The 26,733-nt window shown below is 48.0% G+C and overlaps 1 protein-coding gene across 2 annotated transcripts in view; it reads left to right on the top strand.

Annotated features, from left to right (window-relative positions):
- The window catches only part of LOC125946251 (uncharacterized), a 239,011-nt gene that overhangs the window by 147,472 nt on the left and 64,806 nt on the right, over positions 1 to 26,733 (top strand). The window contains exons 3-4 of one of the 2 annotated variants that reach the window (XM_049668857.1): positions 10,422 to 10,499; positions 14,714 to 14,924. The exons of the other annotated variant lie outside the window; for it this stretch is intronic. Of the exons in view, the coding sequence (XP_049524814.1) occupies positions 10,422 to 10,499; positions 14,714 to 14,875 (240 nt within the window). The 3' untranslated portion in view covers positions 14,876 to 14,924. Of the gene's footprint in view, positions 1 to 10,421; positions 10,500 to 14,713; positions 14,925 to 26,733 lie in introns of those variants that run through there. 2 annotated transcript variants of the gene reach the window in all.

Raw genomic sequence — 26,733 nt, 5'->3', positions numbered from 1 at the left:
CGCGTTCGGTGCGAACACGAGCAAAACGCTGATGCCGTCGACAACAATTTTATTGCGATAGCAATTATATGGACACTCAAAAGCAGATTTCTGCCGTCGGCGTCGCCGTCGCCGTCGCCGTCGCCGTCGCCGTGAGGTTCCGTATGACGTCATTTGGAGAAGAAATCGTCGCCGCGCGCCGAACGCTGTATGTGCGAGTGAAAGGGCGCGAGGGGCGCGTCTTTCACGGGGAGTGAACGCACGGCGGAGAACAAACGCGCGTTCTGCGCCGTGCTCGCTTAAGGGCTGCAGAAGTAGGCGTCTCTGTTCTCCTTCACAATCACCATGTATGTAGAGCAAACGCGCCTTCTTCCAACGAGCGAGAGGCCGTGGGGGAGGGGGAGGGAAGGGAGGCGACGTTTAGCTGCGGCACGCAGTGCCTATTTATATCAGAGGCTCCGGCAACAGTCACCAACGCCGCACGCATTTTGAGCGAACGCGGGCAAAACGCCGATGGCGTCGACAACAGTTCTGCGTGTTGTTCCTACCAAAGCCGCTCACCTTACTTCGTATGACATTGCTGTGTTGCTATCGCATTCATTGCTTCGCCCTTAGGGCGAAACTGTGACATTTTTTACGTTGGCTTCAGGTGCTGATACTACGTAATTTTGCGTGCTTTTCCGTTATTCACACGCGCTTCGATTTGGTAAATACTACGAGGTGTCCCTCACTGGAAGACATGGTCTTCGAATGTCCTCCCAATTTTTTTATTGCGATAGCAATTATATGGGCACTTCAACCGGATTTCTGCCGTCGGCGTCGCCGTCGCCGTCGCCATGAGGTTCCGTATAGATTCCAAGGGCGATAAAATCGTCGCCGCGCGCCGTATGCGCGAGTGAAAGCGGAGGGCGAACGCACGGCGGAAAGCAAACGCGATCGTCCCGCGAAAGGCCGTTGGGGTATGCGCGGGAGGGAGGCGAGGCGGCGCTGTGCTCCGGCGCCAAAGGCGTATCTTACCACTCAATCTCCCACGCGAAAGCAAGAAACGGGAAAAGGGGGGGAGGGGGGGGGGGCAGCTTCTCCTCTGCCAACAACTTCTCTGCCCGGCAGTCGCCCGCACCGTCTCTTATCTCCACACGGCTCTGACCTTTGTATGGGCTGTGCATTTGCCGCTCAGTTTCCGTTGAAGCGATAGACCGCGCGAACTTGCGCTTGCTGCCAGCGTTTTGACAGTCGTTGGCTGCGGTCATTCAGTGTGATCTGTTCATGTTTGCTTGTGCGCGCTGACACCACGATTGTTAATTCAATTAGTAAGCCAATGTGTCCAAGTTTATGCAGCCGATAAAACTACTATCCCTACTCCGAATAGCGCTCTACTAATTTGCTATCGCAATCGATGCTTCGCCTTTCGGGCGAAACTTTGACATTTTTTTTTTGTACAAGCTACTCGTTATATACGAAAACGCCACAGCTGTAGCGCGGTATGCTTTTATGGACGGAACAACTGAAAGAATACCCAACTGCGGACCAGTGCTGCGGTCAAATAGTCCCGCTATACGCGCGACCATTTAATTGCAGTCGGTTGGTTTGGGCTCTTCACGCACATTTTCCCCAATGAATTATTTCAAGGTTCTGTTACTTCCGCTGGGGACACGACTAGTTATCAAGCTCGCAAAGCGAACGCGGAAACTATACATCGCAATGAATGTTCTACAAAAGAGTATTTAACGCTTTGACTGGGAATAAACAGCATCGTCAATTTGTTTTCGAAGCATTATTTAGTTTTATCTCATTTTTTGATGTATCATTTTTCTCCTGCACAAATACCAATAAACCTTCAAGTGTTCCAGAATGTGTATCTTTAAAGCACCTGTATTAACACTGACATTAAAAGGTAATTGCAAATTGCACTTACTTCAGGGCAACGATTTTTTTTTTTATGCTGGTCCTAACAAATCGCAGTATTGTAAGGAACTACTTCGCCATAAACATCCTTGCCTTTTCTTGCTTCCCTCTTTCTACGTTCTGTAAAACACATCCAACAATGTGAAAAGCAGGTAAACACCTTGTTTTTATAAGCAGTAGATAATACATTAAACAAAAGCATATGAATATTGTGCCGTGAAGTCAGCCGGTTGAATCCCTTCCTATGAATGACAGCATCTTTTCAAATGTGGGTGGTTCTTGCATTTCCACACCTTATAAAGTGTGCAGACGTATCGCGAGGCGTATACTACGCCCAACAAGATGGAGGCAATGTTGCTATTGAGTTTGCAATTAGATGTATTACTGCCTAAACTAGTATAACCCTGTCCCATCATTACTCAGCCGAGCTTGCTCTGACTCATATTCACCAAAATTTTGCTCAGTCGATCTTGCTCCAAGTCATATATATATATATATATATATATATATATATATATATATATATATATATATATATATATGGGCTGCTGAGCACGAGGTCGCGGGATCGTATCCCGGACACGGCGGCCGCATTACGATGGGGGCGAAATGCGAAAACACCCGTGTACTTAGATTTAGGTGCACGTTAAAGAACCCCAGGTGGTCCAAATTTCCGGAGTCCCCCACTATGGCGTGCCTCATAATCAGATCGTGGTTTTGGCATGTAAACCCCATATTATTATTATTATTATTATTATTATTATTATTATTATTATTATTATTATTATTTCTCTCTCTCTCAGCTCTCTCTCCCCCAGATCGACGAAGCTGTGGACGACGGAATGATTATAGCGAGGCTCTTACAGCTCTGTTGCAAAATAAAAAGTGTATATGTATTCTCAGGATGCTTTGAATAAAGTTATTCGTATCCGTATCCGTACGTGTGTGAAGTGTGGGAAGCCAGTCTCGTGGTAGAGGTAGAGATTGGATGGCATAGCTTAGGAGAGAGTGCAAGTGCGAATGTGTATGGGTGCGTGAATGCCGGGTGTATTTTTGTACAAGGTCAAAAAATTTTAAGTCACCTGTGTGAGATAGCCCAATTCTAATCCTGACATAAATTACTCGATGAGGCGGCCATTACTTCTATGAAAAATGACAATGCCTAAATAAATAATGAGCAAAATTACCCTAACTTTTTATTTGATTACTTTACGGCACATTAAAATCTACGAATTATAGCCGGTGAGTTCGCAAGGCGTATTCACTTTGAACGAATTTTCTGCACTGTTACATTTTCGAGATACAAATTTTCAAAGTACGAGAAGAAAGGGAACCGAGGGGCCCGATTTTTTTATTAATCATATCAGAAGAAGCCAACAAACAATGACGCCAAGGACAACATGCGGGAAATTACTTGTACTACTAACTAACTTACTAATAAATACCCCGGAAAGTGGATGGGAAAACGGCGCCGTGGTAGCTCAATGGTAAGAGCATCGCACGCGTAATTCGAAGACGTGGGATCGCTCCCCACCTGCGGCCAGTTGTTTTACAGCGTAAGCTGTTATGGGCTCATTCCAATAACCGTTTTCGTTCGCGATGGTGTCCCCCGCCGCCGCTGGTGACCGTAACCGCTATCGCCGGAAATGCGAAAAAAAGTAACCGGTCCCCGCCGGGTTCGAACCCAGGCAAGTTGTGCGCGAGTCGGATACTTTACCACTGAGCCAAGCAAGCGCTTGCTAACAGGCAGCGGAAAAAAGCCGGAAGATCCTACGCCCTGTGGGAATCGATGTTATGCGAAGCAGTGTGCGGGGAGCCTGCCAAGTTAACGAAATGACCATGAGAGCACCAAGACGTAGGCGGCTGTTTCATTACCTACATGATACGCATGTCATTACATTCATGTCATGAGTCCTCAGGAGTCAATTTAGCTACAAATAAGAGACCCTAAGGCGAAAGCCTTAGTCATGCTCATGATTATGACTTCGAACAACAACCTTTAGCCTTTTCCTTCACTTAGTACCACATCCGAATCCATTCCATTGATTTTTGAGTGTTAATCCTTTTTCGCTGAGTCATTCTCATTTTTGCTGAGTCATGGTCATGACTATGACTTCTACCATCATCCTTTAGTGTTTCCTTCACTTAGTACCCACGTCAGAACCAATATAAGTGGCTTTTGAGTCGTAATCTTTTTTCGCTGAGTCATTGTCATTTATGCTGAGTGATGCTCTTGACTATGACTTCTACCAGCATACTTTAGTACTTAATTCACTTAGTACCCACGTCCGAACCCATTTCAGTGGTTTTTGAGTGTTAATCTTTTTCGCTGGGTCATTGTCATGACCTACATAACACGCATGTCATGGCATTTATGTCATGACCTATCCCTTATGTTTGTCATACACTCATGTCATACTATGGCAATTTTGGTACCTACCAAGTTAACGTAACGACCATGAAAACACCAAGACGTAGGCGGCTGTTTCATTACCTACAAGACACGCATGTCATGACAGACATGTCATGAGTCATGACCAATCATTTAGGCTCGTCATATACTCTTGTCATGGTATGCCTATTTTGGTACATACCAAGTTAACGAAACGACCATGAGAGCACAAAGACATAGGTGGCTAGATAGATAGATAGATAGATAGAAAGATAGATAGATAGATAGATAGATAGATAGATAGATAGATAGATAGATAGATAGATAGATAGATACTGTCAAAGTAGCAAATGTCGCCAAGAAATGCTTCGCATTTAAAATGCCCTATAAACGCGCCTTAGGCAGGTGCGCAAGCGCTGATGACGAGATGCGATTTAGAGGAGGCGCGCAATCAACGCGCCGATCCCGAGCCTCCACCAGTATGGTGGCGCCATCTAGTTAAAGCACCTGCAAACGCAGCGTGCCCGACATGTAAGTTGCATATAGCAGTTGCAAGCTGCATGTAACTGGACCTGGTTAATTCAAGCAGGCTAGGTGACTATTGGTCACCAGACCGTTTTGAAGATTCCAGTAAACGATCATCATCATCAACAACAACAACAACGTACGGTGCCACGGGTCCAGGAATGTGAAATGTGCGCCCCGTATTCTGGATACCTCTTCGGAACACGTGATGGCGTCGCCTCGCAAGGTACGAACCGCTGGTGAAGAAGCGAATCGTCGAGCTACGTGGTCGGCTACAACCAGGCATCATATGTCTCAGCAGACTGCTGTGCAGAGAGCATTACAAGCCGCAGTTCACCGTCGATGCCGGGCGGACAGTTCAGATCGTTCTCGTCCAAACGAGGCGAAGAGACTTTGCCGCGAAGACCCTGTTGTGAGTGGCGCCGAAATTGGAGCTACTCCTGAGTCACAGCGTAAGCTGGTGGAGACCAGCTCGCGCTGTGACTGTGCTGCGTGTCCCGCGTAGGCCTGTGACTTTTTTAATCCATTTTCATGTCCTTGTAAAACATATGTACCCCGGAAATTGGATGGGAAAACGGTGCCCCGCTAGCTTAATAGCAAGAGCATCGCACGCGTAATGCGAAGAGGTGGGATCGTTCCCCACCTGCGGGCAGTTGTTTTATCATCCATTTTCATTTCCATTAATTTATCAATTCTTTAATTGAATTAGTAAGTACAAGTAATTTCCCGTATGTTGTCCTTGGTGTCATTGTTTGTTAGCTTCTTCTGATACAATTTACTTTTGGGCGGCAATGCATAAAAAGGCGTTTTCCTAAAAGAGTCCAATATCGAACTCGACGGACCGCGCTTACCTCTAAACATGGAACACAAATTTTTAGGCCTTATACAGGACTCCAAACTCTCCGTCATCACCCACATCAAATACTTCAATGCTAAATGCCTGAAAACAATGAACATAGTAAAATTTTATCGCACACAGCATAGCACAGTCACAGCAAATGCCTAAAAAAACCTGTATAAAGGCCTCGTACGATCACGCTTGGATTGGTGCTGTGGTGTACCACTCAGCCACACCAATATTGCGTTAAGAATGCTTAATCCTGTTCACCACTGAATCCACCTGGCCAGAGGTGCACTCAGGAGAAGTCCTGTAGAAAGCCTTTACGTAGAACCAAACGAGTGGTCACGTCATTTACAGAGGTCATATTCTAGCATTACATACTTCCTGAAAGTACATTCTAACCATGGACGACCTTGTTACACAACCGTAAATGACATTACTTGTGTCACACTATTTCATAATCGACCCACAGTGAGAGAGAGCTCAGTGGCGAAATGGGTGTCCCTCTTCTGTGACATCGCTTAATGCTTCCAGCGAAGCGCTAACCGCCGTGGCAGTGGCAGATGACGGAAGTGACACATCGTTTACTTTGGTCACTAAGCACACCCCGTACACACATATTAAGAGGGAATTTCTAGAACTTCAGGCGAAATACTCATGCCCGGTGTATTACACTGTCGCATCAAGATCACCTGCGAGTGTGTCTTATGTAGCACTCGGGCCTTTTTTCGTGGAATTCAATGTTCTGCCCATTGAAACGAGTATCTTTACGGCTGAGGCATACGCACTACTGTCGGCTGTCAAACATATTAGGAAGACTAAGATACAGAAAGCCATTATATACATAGACTCTTAAGCGTTGTAAGATTCCTAAGTCCGCTCCATAAAAATAAATATTCAGTGCTGAATGATCTTTACTCACTCCGGTGTGCGACATACGAGTTTATGTCTATAATCAGCATGTCGCAATATGCTGGGTGCCTGGACATAGTGACATCGAATGCAATATGCTTGCTGACAAAACCGCCACATCAATATCAACGAAAGACACTAACTCTTCTATATCTCTCCCTGTCATATACTTAAAACCTTTCCTACGGAAAAACCTTAGGTACTATTGACAACGCTTATGGTACCCTCAAACGTCTAATAAGCTGCATGCCATTAGACCATCGTTAGGAAATTGGCCCCCGATTCCAATAATACGACCGACCGAGGTCATCATCTGTCGACATAAATTCAGCCAAACGTGTGCCACGCACTAGTACCTTTTGTCCAGTGATGAGCCCACTATCTGTGATAAATGGGGCACGACGTTGACTGTTCTCCACTTGTTACTGGAATTTCGTGCATTAGAGACTCGCAGAAAAAAAGAAAGAAAAATAAAAGAAAAGAAAGAAAGAATTTTCGTTAACCACGCCGTCAACATGCCCCGCTACATCCAGCAATGCTCCTAGGCCCTATCTTTGACAGGAATTTACTCTTAGCTTTTCTCAACGATGTAGCTGTACTACAGGTTATACACCCAAGCGATCCGTAGCACAGCATATTATCAGAGGCTGCTGCTGCGACAGTCATATTTAGAGCACGTGCTTCTCTGCCCTTGCGCTCAGAGGCCCGAGTGAGGCATAACTGCTACTTAATGGCATATTCTTACACTTTTATGATCACTTCTCAACAAATATATTATCCTCATAGCACAGCTCTCATAGCACATTGTCGTGTTCTTAGTACAAAAATATTCTACGCCTTTATACAGCGACGGGTCTTAGGCCCTTTTACAGCCGTGTTACATCCGTTCAATCCTTGACATCATGCACCATTGTGAACTTATTTCACCATGTTTTTGGCGCTCTTTTGAGAGTATCATCTGAGGATTATTACGAAAAAGAAATCATATGTTTTCCAGCCCATACAGACTGCGAATCCACCGCCAACCCAAACCTTAACGAGTCTGCCCATCGTGTTGCGCGAGGACTCACTAACCGCGCCCGACTAGTGGGGGCTCTGGCCGAGGAGGAGATGGAACGGATGGATAGGGCTAGGCTTTTCTCATTCAGTGACATTGCCCAATTCTACAGAAAGTCGAGGTGTATATATCCACCTCCTAACCACAAATTAAACAGGTCTCAGGCGGTCGACTGGAGGCGACTTCAAACCAGAACTTACACGAACCCGGTACATCTTAACCGCATGTTTCCAGATTTATACCCTGAGGCAAAATGTAAGTTATTTAATAATAGAGTAGCCACCCTAGAACACATACTCTGGGATTGTGAAATAGTTCAGAGGAGAATTGCAGTCCCCCCGGATGAACTAAGGGCGTGGTGGAGAACCGCACTGACTACCTCTGATCTTCAGGACCAACTTGGGCCATCCAGCAAGCCCGGGAAGCTACCGAGAGACAGGGTCTCTCTGCTGCCCCCGGCGCGGCCTAGACCCAGGCCATCAATTTGCCGGATATTTATTAAAGTTGACTCACCCACTCTTTTTCCAGAATTGGCCCTTGCGCCAATAAAACCCATTAATCCATCAATCAAAGCATACGCCGTCCAAGAATGTAACGATGCTTGCTTATCCTCATTCCCTCGCTGCTCCCTGTTTCGTCGCCTCTAGTGTCGCTGGGGAGGAGGGGGGGTGGGGGCATAGACGGTACGTTATGGTTCACCCTCATAAGCTTTCACTTTCATGTGCCTAGCATGCGCTCTGGAAATTAGTGTCTGCAATGAATCACTCGCGACGAATGCGTCGGCACACGCCGCATATGCGCGTTCGCGTCCGTATACGTATATGGGCGCGATCAGTACGGTGTAAAGTAAACGTATATCTAATACGCCACGCAACCGTGCTCACTGGAACAATGGCGAATAAATTTAACTACGTACTAAAGCAGCGCTACGCACTTGTCGGGCCGCAATTAGTATACATAGGCGAGGCAAACCAAATGCTGCGTTTCGTGGGCGCTGTGCAACAGAAGCCGCAATGCAGTTTTCGCGCGAACGCACACACAAACCTGCAAGCCCTGGGAGCCGGCTTCAAGTACGCGGTGACTCAAGCCCCCGCGGCAGGTCGCATCTAAACCTAATTTGCGTAATCACGTGTGGTATCGCAACGCGCTAGAACGGAAGTGGTGTAGGAACGCCGGCGCTCCCTCTCCCCCGGCTCGCCTACGACAACCAGTCCCTGCAGCTCTCCCCCTTCTCCCCTTCTACTATTCTCAGGACTCTTCGGTGCCCAATCGGTTGGAATCGGCTGCGTTCGAAAGCGCCATGCATTTTCCGGGCAAGATTGGGTGGATTTTCGCTGTTGCTTTCAATCGGTGGTGTCGTCGCCTTACACTCTCGTTCTCTGTGTAGATACCGCCTTGGCGCGTTCGTTGAGAATCGCTTGTGTTTTCGTTGTCTTATTGATTCTATGGCCGCCGTTCATCCTTTGTGCTCCGCTCTCCGACCGAGTGCGCCGTAGTTTTACGCGGGCTGAGTTTCCCGTATAAGTTTGAGATAAAGGTTCTTTCAGGCACGCCGGGCGGCTGCGATTACGGGAGAACTCCTTCGCGAGCGCAATCTCTCGCATCCTCGTGTATAGTTGAACGCAGAGACATTTCGCGCCTTCGGGGCGCGCGATATCAGATGCGATTTTCGTCAGTAAGCTTTAGTTTTCATTCTTTTAAGTCGCCTGTAAGAAAAAAAAAGAGAGAGAAAGAGCGTTGGTGAATGCTAGGTTTGACTTAGTGCCTCATGTCCACATGCGTTCTTATTTTTTTGTTGCATGGTGAACTTGAACTTTTATGGAGATTTATATCGGTACCACGCCAAAGGTCTGAAGTGGCCAGCTGCGTAATCAACGCACTTTTATCACCCGAATTATAATTATATTATAGGGGTTTGATACGCCAACGCAACTAAAGGGGTCTGTGAGTGAGCCAATTGTAGTGGACTATGTGTGCTTCCCGTTTTAGTGTACATGTCCCAATAAAAACTAATCAAAATGTACCGCGTTTGTCTGTTCCAATGCTTTTTATCAGGTTGAGTTAAAGCGAACGGCGATTCCATGGCCGACGCACATCTGAACTCACACATGCTAGATACCCTCCATGTTTAGCATCTATATTGAGCATCTACTTACTACTGACAATCACCAGGAGAAATAGGGGAATTGGGCCAAACCTTGTCGGTGAAGCGCCACCTTTGTGATGTTTTCATACCGAGGTCCTCCAGCGCATACTTGCCAGTAATGGTAAAGACGTGACGCGCCTGTAGAAGGCTGCTTTCGCGGAATACCAATGTGCGCTTCATGAAAGTGGCCAAAGTAACAAGGGTGGCCCGTAATAATACGCCTCAGTAGTTTCATGAGGCTCCTCAGACTGCCCCTGTTACGAATACTTAACGACAATGTTATTATTGAAGGTGGCACGTTTTCGTACAGCATAAAAACTTTCACTGTAATATGTGCGTCCTTCTTGAGGGAAAAGGGAATGATAGGATGGACGGTGCGGGGGTACAAATAAAGCGCAAGCATCTGACATACAAACATACAGAAAAAAAATTTCTGGGGGGAAGGGAGAAGGGGAGGCAGGTGCCTGCTGCGTTCATCGTCTTTTCCTCCTTCATTTGCTGCCTTGTTCCGGCTTGTCAGGGCACATTTCAGGGTGGCAGCCGTATTACGTTCGCGGATCATAACTAAAATAAAAGAAGCGTTCGGCCCTTCGAGTTCTGCTTACTTCGCAGCATTAGCAATCAATCATTTCGCATCCTCTCTCGCTTCCTCTCTCTCACTTAGGCACGGTCTTCCCCCACGCGACGGAGTTACAGCGGGATACAAAGGAAGCGGAGCCGCCCTCTCCTCAAGCCTTGCACGGTAAGCACCGTCATCATTCAAGGGTTAATTCGGCGTGCCAGCGCGGCTCCACGTCAGGTCATCCAGCGCCGCCGCGCTCGGTAGCGAGACCCCGGTGTTTCGAGTTAAGCAGGTGGGCACGATGTGTGTGTCGAACGAGGCGCGATCCCCGACCGGTAAACGGGATTACACGAAACAGCGAGGGAGGCAGGCAAGGCGCGGGGGCGCGCGCGCGGCGTCGCCCGATATTCGCAAATTGAATCATTCTCTTCGAGTCACGGTGCCGACGGGCACCCCTTGTAGCACGAGCGCGCCCTGGACAGCGCTGCAGGAAAGAAAGGTGCCGGCATGGGGAAAAAATGAATCGAAGGAACGGATCGCGACGGGGCTTTGGGAGGGATGCGGGGCTCTAGCAAGAGAGCGGTATATCCTCGGTGAATGTACCGGTTCTTCTTTCCTTCCTTTCCACGCACGCTGCACCAGCTCCAACCCCTTCGTCGCACGTCGCTAGCACCTGCGGGAATCTTATACGCCCCCTTTCTCGGTGCCTTCCCAACTTCTCTCTCCAGCTTCCGTGCGCGCTGGTCCCTCCTCTTCCACGTGTATACCGCGTGCAAGGCTCTCACAGATCGCGCGACGCCGTCAATGTATGCCAGGGCAAAGATGCGGAAGGACAAAAAAGAAAAGGAAGAAAAAGGAGAAGAGCGCCCGGCGCTGTTTTCGGGCTGACAACTACGCGGCACGTGAGACTACACCCATTCTTTCTCTGCTCGGCGCAATCGCTGATTCCCGAGCTCATAGAGAAAACCGCGTCAGCTCTATAGCATATCCCCCCCTTTGTTGGCGCTCCCGCCCTGAATGCGCCGTAATCGGCGGCGCGCTGCCGCCCGCGAGCGTGCGGAGAGGAACCGCCCGGGAAAGGCGACGACGACGGGCGCGCACCATCGCCAGTGTAGTGGTGCCGTGGTGGAAGCGGGCCGGAGCCGGCGCCAACGAGCAGATTCGCCGCTTGATCGCGCGGCGCCTCAATAGCCGCGAGGTGTTGCGGGGGAGGCGGGAAAGGGAGGAGGGGTTGTCCCGACGCACGCTAGCGTGCCGGCGGTGCTATCCCCGCGCCTCCCTCCTTCCTTGCGAGGTCTGTTGTGAGCCGCGTATATGACTGGGAGGGGTAGAACGAGGGAGGAACAGCCAGCCACCGAGTGCGACTGCAGTAGACAGAGAGAACAACCCTGCCTCGGGAAGAAACCCGAATCGAGGGGGAGCTCTCCCGCTATCGGGAACACCTTGAGTCAGCCAGCCAGCCCTTCGGCACGCTTCCCCCGTATGATGATTGCATTTGCGGGTTCCCCCAACGTGGCGGCTGATACCCGGCGCCCTCTCTCTCTCTCTTTCTCCATCTTTCTGTCTCTCGCTCGTGTTTCCCAAGCGTCCTCAAATGTCTCTTCTTTTCCTTTGTTATTTGTTTTCCCATCGAATGCATGTAGCTTTTCTTCTTGTTCACGGGGGTGGCGCGCGCACTTTATCCCGGTTTCCGGTGCAGCCTCAGATGCTCTTTGTTGGCGGTCACCTGATCTGTATCGCAGCATGTGTGTCGTGTTCGAGGCGAGTCCTGCGTCAAAACACGATATCGGGAATTAGTATCGGCAAGGAAGAAAAAAAAATAAAGAAGTGTAGGCTGGAGATTTTTGGTAGCCATGCTGTTCAGACTTCACTCGCTGGAACCAGATCCTCGTTGTACCTAATGGAGAAAGCCAGTGCGGATGGACTGGTCGCTGGGATGGTTTCCTGCCGTGAATTCCAATCATGTTCGAGCTGGTTACGTAATTAATCTCGAAGAAGGATAAAAGCAATAAAAAGCATCGAGGGACAAGTAATCGCACGAGAAAATGTAAATCAGCTGCGAAGCGAGAACGATAACATTGGGCACCTATTAGACAGTTTTAGTGGAACGTTGCTTACGCTACGCTCCTCACATTTCGCATGCACCGATGGCTGCATGAACTGCGCTGATTTCGATTAATTAACAAACGCGTCTCCCACAGGCGCCAGTGACGCGCTCTCAGCTTGGCTTTAAAACGACAAAGAAGCCAATTGTACGCTCCAATTCATTGGTTTCTTAGTTGAACGTGGGCAGCGTTCTACATTCCGCTGCCACTATGAGCGTTGTGCGCATGCGTATTAGTGTTCCCACTATATAGGGTTCCACTGAGCGGCTGTGTGCAAGGACACACCGGTCTGAGCAACGTTACTGGTCTGACCGTAGCGGACCCAAAATGCGTAAACTGGTTATTCACCTATACGGACGCTCGAGTGGTGGTTTCGCTACCGTCGCCGTCACCGTGCGGTCACAGTATCGACGGCACACGTACGAGCGGCGTGCGCGCAGCTGGTTAGAAACTCTTCAAAGACGCGATAGACGCGCAGCGCGTTTGGCCGCGAAAACGACGACGCCAAATGTATATACACACCGTCACGCTCTGCTCGATCGGCTCTGGAGCGGACCCATGTAGGGCAGAGTTTCGCCTCCCACTGCTAGCACGAGCATTCTGCACACAACCACTAGCACCCCCTGCTGTGCAGCCAGCCATGTGTATGTATAGGGGTCTGAGCGGAACAGACAGATAAAACTTGATGCTGTAAGAAACTCTGATGGTTTTTCCTTCGGTCTCATCTCATGCAGCATCCAATGAAGTGCAACGCCACTTGGCGCGACTCCCCATCATGCCGGCGGTGTGAGACGCCTGGTAGCTGCCAGGGCACTGTTTATGCTGCGCGTCAGGAGTTGCCTCGTACAGTGTCACGCCAACACGTCGCCCCTGTGTCTTCTTAGAACACCGTCGGAGAAGGTTCAGCGTAACGCTAAATCTTTCTATCGATTTCTGTGCTTCGACTTCTGGGCTCAACTGCCGAATTTTTGGTCATTCATAGTGTTGTCTGTCGGTTTGATATACGACTTCATTAGTAATTGACTTTATTTCCGTGTTTGGGGCATGTGCCCTATTATAATATTTTCAGCGAGGTTCATAACTGCAGCTTTCCTAATTCGCTGACACTACACCGCGATTTGTTGTCCAAGTAATCTCAGTCTCTTGAAGTAATATAGCTGATGCGAAAGAATAGCGCTATCGACCACACGATATCGTTATTGAGTCTATTTTGACGAAAAAAATTTTTTTTTCACCCGGTATATATGTGTACATCAACTTGTCATTCTATATGCGTTCTTTTCATTTTTTTGACAGCGGAGAAGTTTAAGCTCTTGGTTAGGCCGCGTAGTGCGAGCAAAAAACTGCACCTGGCGATGGCGTCACCACGCGTTGCCTAGCAACCACCTCGTGGAGTGGCGTGCACATGTTGCCTTGACATGGGACGTTAAGGACAGGGAAGGAGAGCGTGCGCGCAGCGCGCGCTATGCTCGGGAGACAGAAAGAGAAAATGAGAGCGAGAGAGAGAGAGAGAAAGAAATTGTAGCAGCACCAACGAGGCAACGCGCAGAGCTGCTGCCGACGCCGTCTGCGTTTCCCCGCGTTCGAGCCGAACGTGCGCGGTGTCCGTGACTGCAGCCGGCAGGTTTCTACCAGCCACGCCCTGACGAGTGTGGAGGGGCAGCTTGGCCGTGACGTCACCGGGCAGATAAAGCTTGGAGCGGCCGCGACGGCGGCACACCTCTCGTTGACTCTGTGGCAAGTACATGTAGCGTGGACATGGGATGCCCAAAGAAGATCCGTACAGAAGAAGCTGCCCATCTTGAAGCGCGTCGCACAGCCAAGCGAGAATCTGCGTGTCAGTGGCGAGCCTATTCGGAATACCGTGCGTAGCAGCACTTAACATTTCCTAGTAAAACTTAGCCAAGCCTAGTAAATCTGGAAGAAGATAGGTCGATCACCAGCTCCGCTGTTTACTCTAACCTTGCACCACTAGTGCAAGCTGCCCACATTTTTTTCTTTTTGTTTTTTGCTTAGTCTCGCTTATTTTCGCCTTCGAACAGCCGCATTTCTAAAACAAGTCGGCCTACACTGCCTCATTAGTGCGTCATGCATCCACGGATCACATCCATGCCTTCTATTCTAGGCGACCTGCATTCATTTATCTACAGCTTACACTCACGCGTCAACATCTCGCCGCATCTACCTTCTATCCGGCTTCCTGGCTGATGCGCTCGGATATGTACGGACTCGTATAGTTTCAGGCTTTCATGATCTGTACATTCATTGCTTCTTTTTTTTCTCTCTCAGCCTCCGGAGTTCATCAGCCATCCTGTCAAAGCCAACGGCACTGGCAAAAAAGCACAAACAAAAAATAGAGATAGAGAGAAAGAGCAAATACACGCAAGAAGAAACGCCAAATCTCTGGATCCCGCATTGCATTACTCTGTTCTATTTATTTTTCCCGCGTGATCTCGTAGCACCCGCAGCGCTCGGAGCCGCAGCCAGATTAAAAATTTGATTCATGAGTTGCCGCAATGACTTCATCTTTCAGGGCGCCTGAGCGGTCCGGAAGCCTGAGCGAAAAAAAAAAGAAAATAATAATAAAGAGCAGGGGGCTCTATGGAACGCTGAGCAGCCGAGACTATACGCGTGCACACGCACACGCACGCACGTGGTGTTACACAGGCACGTTTTGCTTATAATGAAGAACATGGCGCGAAAAAGGTTTCAACTCTTGGTCTTGCCCCGAGGTTGGGTTTCGAAGCGCAAGCACGAGATGGGCGTACTGGTGCATTAGGATGATGTCCTATTCACGTTCCCGTCTTCTTTCTTTCTTGCATCTTTTTCTCTCCCTCTTTCTCTCTCTCTCTCTCTTTTTTTTTACTCTATACGCGTGCAGCGAGCCTTCGCCGTTTTGCTTTCGTTCGGCGCGACGCGCTCGCACAACGGGCCCCTTTTCAGTCGTTAATCTATAATTTCTCCCCCAGGGCTATCCGGCCACATAAACGGGCTGTTCGTGAATTATTACTTCGACTTAGAATTTAGGATCCCCGTGCGGTTCCAAGCCGCGAATACAATCACGTATAGAGCATTAATCTCTTTGTTGGCACACCTTGCCGTTGGGTTCCAACGTCGTTGAATTGAAAGAGAGTCGCTCGCTTCTCTTTCGGAGCTTGCTTTACCGAAGTGAAGGCGTACTTCTTTTGCTCACGATGCCAGGCTGTTTTGTTAAGTCGTTGAACACGAAGCTGATTTCGTTCTCCGGCGGGGAATCCCCGATGGGACGTGCAGGGTAGTGAAGAGAGAGGAATATATTTATTTAAAGATGCAGAAGGTTTACTTCCGCTAAATGTATAAGCGAATAAGAGCGATAGAAAGTAGAGGGTACAGACGCACGATCACCGCCGGTCACGATTACCGAGAAGTACCGCTGCACAGGATTACGTGCACTGTAATGAACAGAAATTCAGGCTGAAGCTGCTTGTGGAACTCTCTTGTCGCTAAAATTACACTTTAAATTTAGGCATGGAAAACTCCTCCGAAGTTACGAACCCCAATGTAACCTGTTCGAGAAGGTTGCCTGGCGGTTCTTGGGATGCGTAGGTTTCAAGACCATTTGTCAGATATTCACCTGACTTTCTTCCTTTCCTTTAGCACGTTAGCGACACAAGACTTTGCGCTCACTTATTCATAACATTGCGGAGCCTGCATGTGAGTCTTGTTCTCGGCGCATTGAACAAGAACACCGTGGTCAGTTAGCGTACGTAAGGTATTACGTAACTAATGTAATTAAGCTTAAGGTAAGTTCCCATCGGTCCAGTCGATAGTGTTAAGCTATGGTTCAATCAGTGAAGACCCGAATAATTTAGTGTCACCGTCAAGTCGCTTCCATCTGTACGAGAAAAAATATTAAGAGACCCGAAAGCATTCCAAAATTCAAATAAACTTATGGCTTCGCCAGAGAGGGCATTACAATGTATTATCTTCAGTTATGACAATCGTTCAGAAGTCGCCCACACATTAGGTGTTGATTCTGTAATACCATTTATCACGGAAGCATTACGCCATCTTAGCAAGTAGCCTGAAGTTCAAGCTAGGAGAGACAGAGAATGGAGGAAGGAAAGGCAGGGAGGTTAGCCAGACTTTGTCCAGCTTGCTACCCTACACGTGGGGAGGGGCATGGGGGAGCAAAAGAAAGAGAGAATACACGAGTCTTGATGGTGCTTTTACGTGCACTAGGCTATACTGCAGCATGTCTACAGTATGGCACACAAGTCTGTCGTCTTGAGATCCTGAAGAAAGGCTCGAATGGCTTTCTGGGCTGATGAGCTGTGAGGCCAGGCTCCCAAGACATTTGCTTCTGTAAATGGTCTCTCGGCCAGTCTGTTCAAGGCACACTGGAGAGTCTGGCGTTGTTTCTCGAAGCGAGAACAGTGGCACAGAATATGTTCGATGGTCTCTTCACACTTGCACTTGGCGCACATGGGTGAGTCCACCGGTCCAATACGATGATCGTAGTAATTATTGAAGGCTACTCCTACCCACAGCCGGCACAGCAGTGTTGCATCACGTCGTGAAAGGTTTTTTGGTAACCTCAGTTTCAGTGACGGAATCGAGGCTGTATAATCGACGGTTAGAGTTCTGCGGAGTATGCCAGTCAGTCAACGTGATTGTGTGCGCGAGATTGCAAAGCTCTCTTGCAACGTCTACTCTCGATAGAGGTATGACGAGTGTCAGTGCTCCAGCATGGGCACGTCCGGCAGCGTCATCGGCGAGGTGATTACCAACGATGCCACAGGGTCCCCTGATCCACTGAAAGATTATATCATGTCCTCGTTCAGAAACGCAATGGCAAATTTCGTTGATTTGGGAAACCAGCTGGTCGTAATTTCCACGTCGTAAATCTCGCAAGCTTTGGAAGGCTGCTTTTGAATCACAAAGTATTTCCCATTTACTAGGTGGTTCTTTTTCAATGTATTCCACAGCAGCGCGAAAAGCTGCCAGTTCAGAACCTGTATAAATTTCGTGAAGTGGGATGTCTTAAAGTTGATGACGACCGATCGAGAAGCTATTACAACGGCGCCGGTCGAACTTCCCGAGACCGAACCGTCAGCGCAAACATGGATTCGGTTAGCGTACGAACAATGCAAAAGTTCCAATGTGATTTGCTTGAGAGCCGCGGTGGTCCGGCTAGCCTTCTTCGCAATTCCGGAACGGCAATGTACACAGGAAGCTTTTTCAAGCACCACAGAGGGGATGGCGTTCTTGTTGCAGGCGAGTACCCCAATGACAAGTTGTGCTGGTTAGCCGCAGTTGATCTGCAAAATGCAGCCTTGGGTCTTTTCACGGGCAAGCGAGCAAAAAGCTAGGAATTTACATTTGGGCATAACCGCTAAAGGATCGGTCTTCGCTATCAAGATAGAGGGATTGTGTTCCTTTTCATCGTCAGTTTTATCGATAACATATGCGACAGGCTCCAGGCAAGTTTACGTTCACAACCTGCGGTCAGTGGCTGTCGAGTCAAACTATAATACGGGGACGATTCTGAAGTTCCCGAAGCCGTCCCTTCCGTCAAACCTGCTTTGAGCACTATTTTTCTTTCTTATTCTGTAAACTACGCGTATCATTGCAACAATTTTGAACAAACTGAAAGGGATGAACGTGGAAGTGGTTTGCTGGAGGATGTAAAGCACCCGTCTCTGTTTGAAAGCGTCTAAAGTTCGCAAAGCGCTTTCTAGTGTGCATTTAATATCGGGATTGAAGCGCCCAGTCTTCGCTCATAGCGATGGAAAGTCTTATGACGGTTCTCGTCTAGGCCACCCAATATATTTTACCTGGGTAGAGCTCTTCAGTTACCAGCATCGCTTGTTTTACCTCGCATTGCATCCTGTTGGGTCCATAGCGAGCATGTCACGTGGTGAATGATAGTGGATCCGCTATGGAAGAGTCTTCTCCTCACTTTGCAGATCAAGTTGTCATACAGCAGGGACGGCATTACAATATGGGAACATTGGGAAGCCAGTCCTCAAGAGCAGACACCAAATGAAACATAGAAACTTACTTAAAGTTAGAACAGCGCGATAGACAGGGACAAACCAAGAAAGACACACAGTGTTTGTTTGTTACTGTGTGTCTTTCTTTCAAACGAAGAAAGACACACAGTGTTTGTTTGTCCCTGTCTATCGCGTTGTTCTTACTTTAAACATGAACTACTATCATTACCAAGTATCTTGTGTGGCCATCATGTCCATGCTTTTATAGAAACGTAGCAACGGAAAGACGGAACAACGGAACGTTGTTAGTATAAAGCATTCGTCGTAGACTTGAATCTGGATGCTTCCTCTCGTAATACGCTTTACCTTGTCTAACCACTCTTGGAAAGCAAGACCGTAATTAAAATTTTAATGCGACCGTTTACTTCACTGGTGACCACGACAAATTTTGAACCCTGTATTGTCATTAAGCGTAACCGAAAGGGTACACCTAGCACTTTCTTTTTTTTTTTGGCAAGCCAGGTAGCCTCGGCATATATGAATTAGGGAACTAGACAGTTGAAGCATCTCTGGAGTAGAAAACAAGTTACACAATAGCGTATTATTAGAATAACCAGCATCTGCTATCAAAGTGTACCAAATATTTTAATAGTCGTACCCCGAAGCATTACATTTAATATCGATATGCATATCATATCCCATATCATATCGTATATGATATACCATATTATTACCTTTCATATCAGAGGCTACATCAATTGCATGCATGAATTGGATGCTACGTGAATTGGATGCATCACTTGAACACCTTGGGTGATCCACTGCTGGGCTCCAGGTCCACGTTACGGAAGGTCTAAGAGCAGTTTATTCCCGCCTCTTGTGTGCCAAAAAGGGTCGTCTACTGGCCTCGATCTCGACCACTGGCAAGGCCGGCGCTGCCGTGACGACTCGACACGCCGTCAAAGCGGAAACAGGCTGGAAACAAGTCTTTGTCGTTCAACTGCACTGTTACTGCGTTCTCCTTTCTTTTTTACGTCGATAAATAAACCTTACCTGCGTGTTAAGATGCCCCTGCGAATAGAGTGCCAGGAAAAATTCGTCCTCGTGCGAAACCCGCCGTGGTAGCTTAGCGACTATGGCATTGCGCTACTGAGAACGAGGTCAGGGGTTCGACCCCAGCCACAGCGGTCACATTCCAATGGGGGCGGAATGCAAAAAAAAAAAAAGAACGCTCGTGTAGGGACTGTGCATTGGGTGCACGTGTAGCGGCCGAGTGGCAGTGAGCAGCCACGTTTATTGCGGGAGCCGGCAAGGCCATGGACTTGATCATGTCAATCGACGGCTGAGGAACAGCTAAGCCTCGTGCCACGCATGTTAATTAACCCCCCACCTTGTCAAAGTTATTCCGGAGGCCTCCACTACGGCGTTCCTCGTACCCCACTGTGTAATTTATGGGCGTTCAACCTCAGAACGCTGTGATGCTGTTTTGTATACTGCCGATTTCAGACAAGTACTTGCAGATATTCAAAATAGAAAACAAGATTGCCTTTTGGTTATTCAAGCAGATCATTTTGCAGCTCCAATTGAGGAAGCGCTTCCACAAAGAGCATTTTGCATGTTAATTAGGTGGCAACATGCCTCATGTGCAGCAGACGATGTGAACTGTAAGCGTGTGCGTTAGCCCTATGGTGCGCTTCGTGGCTGAAAGACGTTAGCTTACCTATTTCAGTAAACGTTAATGGAGGCGGGTAATATGGCTTCTTTACTTGAGGTGACGGCCCTTCAGCGCCGCGTGTCGAATTCCATGTTTCCATTTGTAATACCCGACTTTAGCTAATTTTAGACCTCTGTGTTCACATATAAACACAATGGACATTTGACATTTGTGATGGGCTCTTTTTGGAACCGTCTATTAGGATGCCAGTTGAAAAATATCGTGGTTATTAGAAAACATACGAGGCTCTTTTTGACGTGACACATAACCAAAACTTGTGTCATGGCTAAAGCACGTTAGGCTCTAAAAATTATGAGTCACAGACCGTGCTACAAGATGCAATGCGGTTACGGCAGCGAATCGAAACTAGAGCACTGCACGGGCCGATTTTTTCAGCCCGTCCCGGTCCCGTTTTTACTTTGGGCTGCCCGCCCGAGCCTGACCAAAAGTTTTATGGCGAGACCCGAGCCCGGCCCGGAAATAATCTACGTTACCCGCCGGCCCGGCCGGCCACTCCTGTCCCTTAGGCCCGAACCCTGCCGGAGCCCGGCTCGAAAGCGACCCGAACCCGGCCCGAGACCGAAAAAGATCACCGAGCGGCATTAAAAAACATAAAATAAAGCAGAGAATGAAATGAATTTATTCCTAAGGCATGAATACATTTCAAATGGAATTATGAACACCATTTGAGTGGTCTGAACGCAAATACCAGCGCGCGAAGTAATACGAATGACCCTGCCGAGCAGTATCGCCAGTAGTTTCCGAACGGCACTACCTTGATGCGGCCCAATCCACTTTTATCGCAACGCCGTCACAGTATTTTTCCCTGTAGGATGCTTCCCTGCAAAGCATGCGCCGCCCCAGCCGCTCGTCCCACTCAACCGTATTCTAGTACACCCGAAAGCCCGTGCCCGGCCCTGCCCGTAGGCCGGGCCGGGTAGGGCAGTTTTGCCACGGGTTCAGGGCCGGGCTCGGGCACGGCATGTGCGTTTTGACCCGGGCCCGGGCCGGGCTCGGGTATTTTGACACGGGCTCGGGCCGGGCTCAGGACCTTCTGGTGGTGTGCATATAACGTGCAGCGAATAATCCTCGCGCGTCTCTACTCTGAAAAACCTGTTGCCCCGGCGTAGCTGGAAGCTAGCAGTGCTACTCCTGTGTACTTCCCTTTTCTTCTTCTGTCGTATTTGCGCTGTGGCAACAGAATGTAAAGGTCCAGAAAGACCGAAGTCGCCTCAAACCAAAGGATGCCGTTGTATTCCTTACCTAAATCAGTGTAATTAATGCTTTCAGCGCGGTGCAAGCGCGTTCGCGACTTGCTGATTCTTCAAAGGCGAATTGGTAAAACGAATGACTGGTAAGATAAGATAATTCGTCACGCGGCTGAAATATGGCACTGCGTCCATTCATGATTGCACGCATGTTCTCAACCGGCCGCCTAGCAGCAGCTCATTACGCCGAACCATGGAGGAACGAGAAGCACTCTTTCTCCATTTACTCCATCCATGCGCTGCACTCACGACCGGTCTTGGCTGTGCTTCGGCTATAGTGTAGTAGATATACGGTCGAGTGGGACGAGCGGCTATAGGGCGGCGCATGCTTTGCAGTGAGGTGCCCGACATTGGAAAATACTCTGGCGGCGCTGCGATAGAAGTGGATTGGGTCGCATCAAGATCGCGCCTTTGGAAAGTGCTGGCGATACTGGTCAGCAGGGTCATTCGTACTACTTCGCGCGTTCAGACCACTCAAATGGTGTTCATAATTGCATATGACATGTATTTGTGCCTTAAGAATACATTTCTTTTATTCTCTTCTTTATTTTTTTTTAATTTTTTTTAATGCCGCTCGGTGATCTTTTCCGGTCTCGAACCGGGTTCGGGCCGGGCACGGGCCTAAGGTAAAGGGGTGGCGGGCCGGGCCGGGTGGGTAACGTAGAATATTTCCGCGCCCGGGCCGGCCCCGGGTCTCGCCATAAAACTTTTGGTCGGGCTCGTGCGGGTAGGTAAACGTAAAAACGGGCCCGGGCTGAAAAAATAGGCCCTTGCAGTGCTCTAGTAGACGTCTGTGGGAAAACGCAACGTACGCGATGTGCAAGGCCGCTTTCGTACTGCTCATGGCAGGTAATGAGGTAGTTTACAACGTAATACGCTACACAGTAACTCGCCAGTGTATTATGCATTCCCACATTCTCTTTCCCCGCTGCCCCTTACATCATTTCATGTAACGCTGGAGTGCCAAGTCCCTCCGCCTGAACAAAGAGCTAACCTAACTTAACCCCGTCACAACCCTGAATAGCTGGGAGGCCGTACTACGAAACAGGAACCCGCAGGTTCAGCATGCGCGGGCCCGCGACATTGTCATGGCCATTCGAGCCCTGGACTCTGGATTTATGACAAGAATAAATTTGTTCCTCTCTCTCTCTCGCTCTCTGTGCACCGCACAGGATCAAATCGAGCGCGCGTGGCGCAAACATGGCGTCACATTCTCGTTAGCTGTGATGCTTGCTAAGCTGTGACGGCGCTCCAAGAGGTTTGGCAGAGGGCCAATTTGACAGTTTGGTAAAGAAACTCACAAATCTGTTGAAAGATGCGTGCGCGTTTGACCAGATTGAGCAGCTCCTATGCCAAACAGAGACGCCCACGGACTGCGGTCGCCTGCACCGTCGCATACTTTAGACGGACCTGCGGCACTTCTCAGCGATGGCGTCATGGTGTATCCTCGAGGTCAATACTCTAATTTCTTATAATGGCTTCATAATACAAAATGTTTCTTGAGCCGTTTTCTGTAAGCATGCACGCACTAATGGTTAAACAAAAGCGCAGAATTTATCTTCGAAAGCAGCAAACATCTATTCATCTTGTGGCCGATGCACGTGTCTCCAGAAGCATAAACAGTTTGCCTGGTAACTGCATAGACAGAAGGACTTTCCGCCGGCGTAAGCGCACATGGCGACTGCTTTCTTTTTTAATATTTATTCCGTGCATTAGCCTTCTTATGGTAAATGCTAGTGATGTCTGTAATTTCCATAGAATGGCACCTCCGTCAAATATGTTCAAGCTTTCCAAGACACAGTCTATGCAAATTAGGGACGTTTCATTTTTTGTTACAATTCGCCCGTCTTGTGCATAACAATAGTGCAAGACACTTTCACTACGACGTTTCCCGCTACCCAGAGAAAGTGAAAGCAAAGAAATGTATTCGGTCAATTTCGTTGAAATTGATTCAAAAGAATGTGCAGAGAGTTCGAAAAGCTCTCGCTTCGAGCTAACTGACGGAGAGGCAACGATTAAGAGCGCTAACGAAGCTTAAAGAAAGAAAAAAGAAAAGATTGCAAATATTGCTCAAGACGTGAAACGGGCACTAAGGGAGACGGAACTGTGAGGCGGAGGGAACGGAGCAAGGTTTGAAACAGAATTAGAGAAACTTGCGACGTGCCAAATGAAAGGCGAAAAAAAACAAAAAAAACGGCGTGACTGATGCAATCAGAGCTCCCGAGCCGTCTCTCCATATATATACTTAGCGCGAGTCGGGACTAATGGGGCGTCAAACGTCGAAACGAATAGCGGGTAGGAGGGGCGAGGCAGTCGTTCTTTGCCACCTCCGAAGCGAAGTACTCCCCTCTGCAAATTTCTTTCCGACACACAGCGCGTTCCTACCACGCCTCTTTCATTCTTTTTCGTCCAGTTAGCCTCTTCATTAGTCATCTGTTCTTAGTCAGCATCAACTGCTGTCGCCTAGTCGCAACTCACGCTTCATACTATCCTCGTGTATTTCCCGGCATGTTCATATATATGTAAGCGCTGACTAGCTCGGAACGAATCATCGCTCCAGTGCTCGACGAAAATAAAAAAATAAATGGAGGGAAGTGGAGCGGTGCCTAATTAACTGCCATAATTGGTATAATCGAATGCCTCCAACTCGCGCGCTGCATGTCACGGCGGCAGCGAAGCGTCTTCGCACGCATACCTATATACCGACGTGTCTCCACCCATTCCTTTTGTCCTACGGAAAAAAAGTAATTCAATTAAATGCGACTGCAAATCGAATTGCTGTCGGGCCGAACGAACGAAGAAGGCGGCGGTAGTCGTAACGTCGTCGAACGGCTGCAGTAGCAGTGTGCGGTAGTATGGTGGCTGTGCACGCTCCGCCGAGATACTTATACATCTGAAGGCGGAGGCTCAGCTTCAGATGCGTCAGAAGCAAACGGGAAGAGAGAGACCAAGAGAGAGCGAGAGAGAGATTAAGAAAGAAAGATAGCGGAGAAATAGAGCTACGTGCATGACGGTGTGCAATGGCTAGTGAACTTCGAAGTGAAACGAGATTATTTGCGAAGCCGTGCTTCCACTTTGTCTATCCTGCCCGCTCCTCTTCATTGTTCTTTCGTTCTGTCTCTCTCTTTCCCGTCTCGATTTTGCGATCTCCTTCTTCTTCGCGCTCTAACAGACTCGTTTCTCACGGGCACTTTAACCTTTCGCTCTGTCTCCCGAACGATTTCTTTGAACAGTTAATATATTCCTGCACTTACTTGCGTAGATTTTTTTTTCACGGCTGGAAAATCTTCGTGTTTGGAGAGATTTTTGGTTTGTTTGCCTTCTGTTTGATTTTGTTCCCGATTCTTAGTCAGGAGCCTTCACTCTGCGCTAACGAGGTTGAAATTAGGAGAACACAAATGTAATCTGGCCTTTATCCGATATTCCTTCTGGAGGCGAAAGCCGTCGAGTGGAATTTTCGCCTTCTGTTCTTTTTTTCTCTCGTCCTGTGTTTTTGCTGCCGCGCTGTTAATTTGCTTAATGAATCACTAGGCAGAAATTGACTTTTCATGCGCGGATTAGAAGTCATTATTCTCGGGATTGAATTGGGTACATTCGATTTTGTTCCTGAATTGGTACTTCTTGTGTTCTTCTTTTCTGCTTTCTGTCCAGTACACGTGTTCCTTGGTGTCGAAATCTGTCCCCTTGCCATCTTTTTTTTTTATGAAAGCAGCGTTTGTAGCCAGCACAATGGAGTTGTGCAAGCTAGTTCTTTCAGCGCGAATGGAATTAGTAATTCCCACACCGAATTTGGTGTGCAAGCGCGTGAGGAAGAGGGAAGAAAATAAATTAAGTCATTCATTTATTATTTTTTTTTTGTATTTTAACCTGTTTAAAGTTGACAGCTACGTTCTCCAACTAGAAAAAGTAAGTCGCTTTCTGCGGGCAAATCGACTATGACCAATACGTAGATGCAATAAAAAGATCGATATATTCTCTTCTGTAGGTTGTACGAGCTGTCTCGCTCGCTGACATGGTGCATAATAAGTGCGACAGCCACGCAAATCTCGCGCCTTTGCCGAAAACTACATTTGCGACCACAAGGGGCGCTGTACTTCCAGTTGCGCACAGGACATACCATCATGTCAAACTGTCGCCTTCACACTGTAAATCCAAAGAGGCTAAGCTTATTCGTCGTCCGAAACAACTTGCTGGGACTTGAAGACCGTGTCGGCAAAGGTCGTAATTGCATTGACCGAGGTCGAAGCACCGTCTCTGGAGCAGAACGACAAACGGTTGCTAATCGATGTGTCTGACGTAAATGTAAAAAAAAAAAAAACATTATTTCTCTAGAGTCAGTTTTGGTAGAGATGTGGCAGGTGCACCTCTCACATCTCTACCAAAATTTGCTCTAGAGAAGTAATCAGACAGAACACGCCATAGTAGCGAACTGGGCGACTTTCTGCAGCTTACAGTGAAAGTAAACGTAAGGAAAGATGGTTTTTGTGCATAGTTCACGATGTTTGCTTCGCCACCTGCAATGCGGTCAACGCCCACCTATTCACAGTGCAAGTTCTCGAAGAGGCTTTCAGAGGATCACTCTGCGGTGCCTATGCAAAAGGCTGTCGCGCCATCTGATAAAACTGATTGACACCAATTCTGTGCGGCGAATTTGACATAATTCCGCTTACCTATAACAGCAGCGTCAAAACTGTGAACATATCCCAAAACTATCAGATGAATTATTGCGAATACGCGCGCATTCAATGAAGTTACGTGAGGCAAGATCACGTTTCTTTTTCTCTCTTCTCTTTTTTTGTGTGTGTATGGAGCCTTGGACTGCCACCCTGTCCAACAACTATATACTAGTTTAGTATCGCTCGCAGGAATAAATAAAAATATCGCGTGTGCATCCAATACGCATGTTATATTAGTGCTTCGCGGATACCTAAGAAGCACGGCATGTACTACCCAGGGAGTCCGAGTTAACGTTAGCCAATCGGTTAAAAAAATGATTAGTAACACACGGTGCAAGATACATTTTTGAGACCTATATAGTGTTTAGTTGTCAGAGCTCTGGCTTTCGAACACAGTAGGCCTTATGATTGTATGTTGCACCGGTGTGTTTTTTTTTTTCTTCTTCTTCTTTTTCGTTGAACAGTTTGGATAACGTTAGCTGTGACACAGGATACATTGTTGCATCCCGAAAGAATGCCACAGTGCCGCATCGCACCATATATCGCTTTTGAATTTCTACAATAGCAGCAAGAATCACATTCCCGCATCATGCCTTTCTTTGCGCGTTTCTTCCATGAGAGGGTTGGTATTCTCATTATTTTTGCTTGCGTAGGACTTCCACGAAAAGAATTATGA

The sequence above is a fragment of the Dermacentor silvarum genome, chromosome 6, assembly GCF_013339745.2.
Source record: "Dermacentor silvarum isolate Dsil-2018 chromosome 6, BIME_Dsil_1.4, whole genome shotgun sequence".
NCBI classification, from domain to species: domain Eukaryota; kingdom Metazoa; phylum Arthropoda; class Arachnida; order Ixodida; family Ixodidae; genus Dermacentor; species Dermacentor silvarum.
This window is presented reverse-complemented; position numbering and strand designations above follow the sequence as displayed.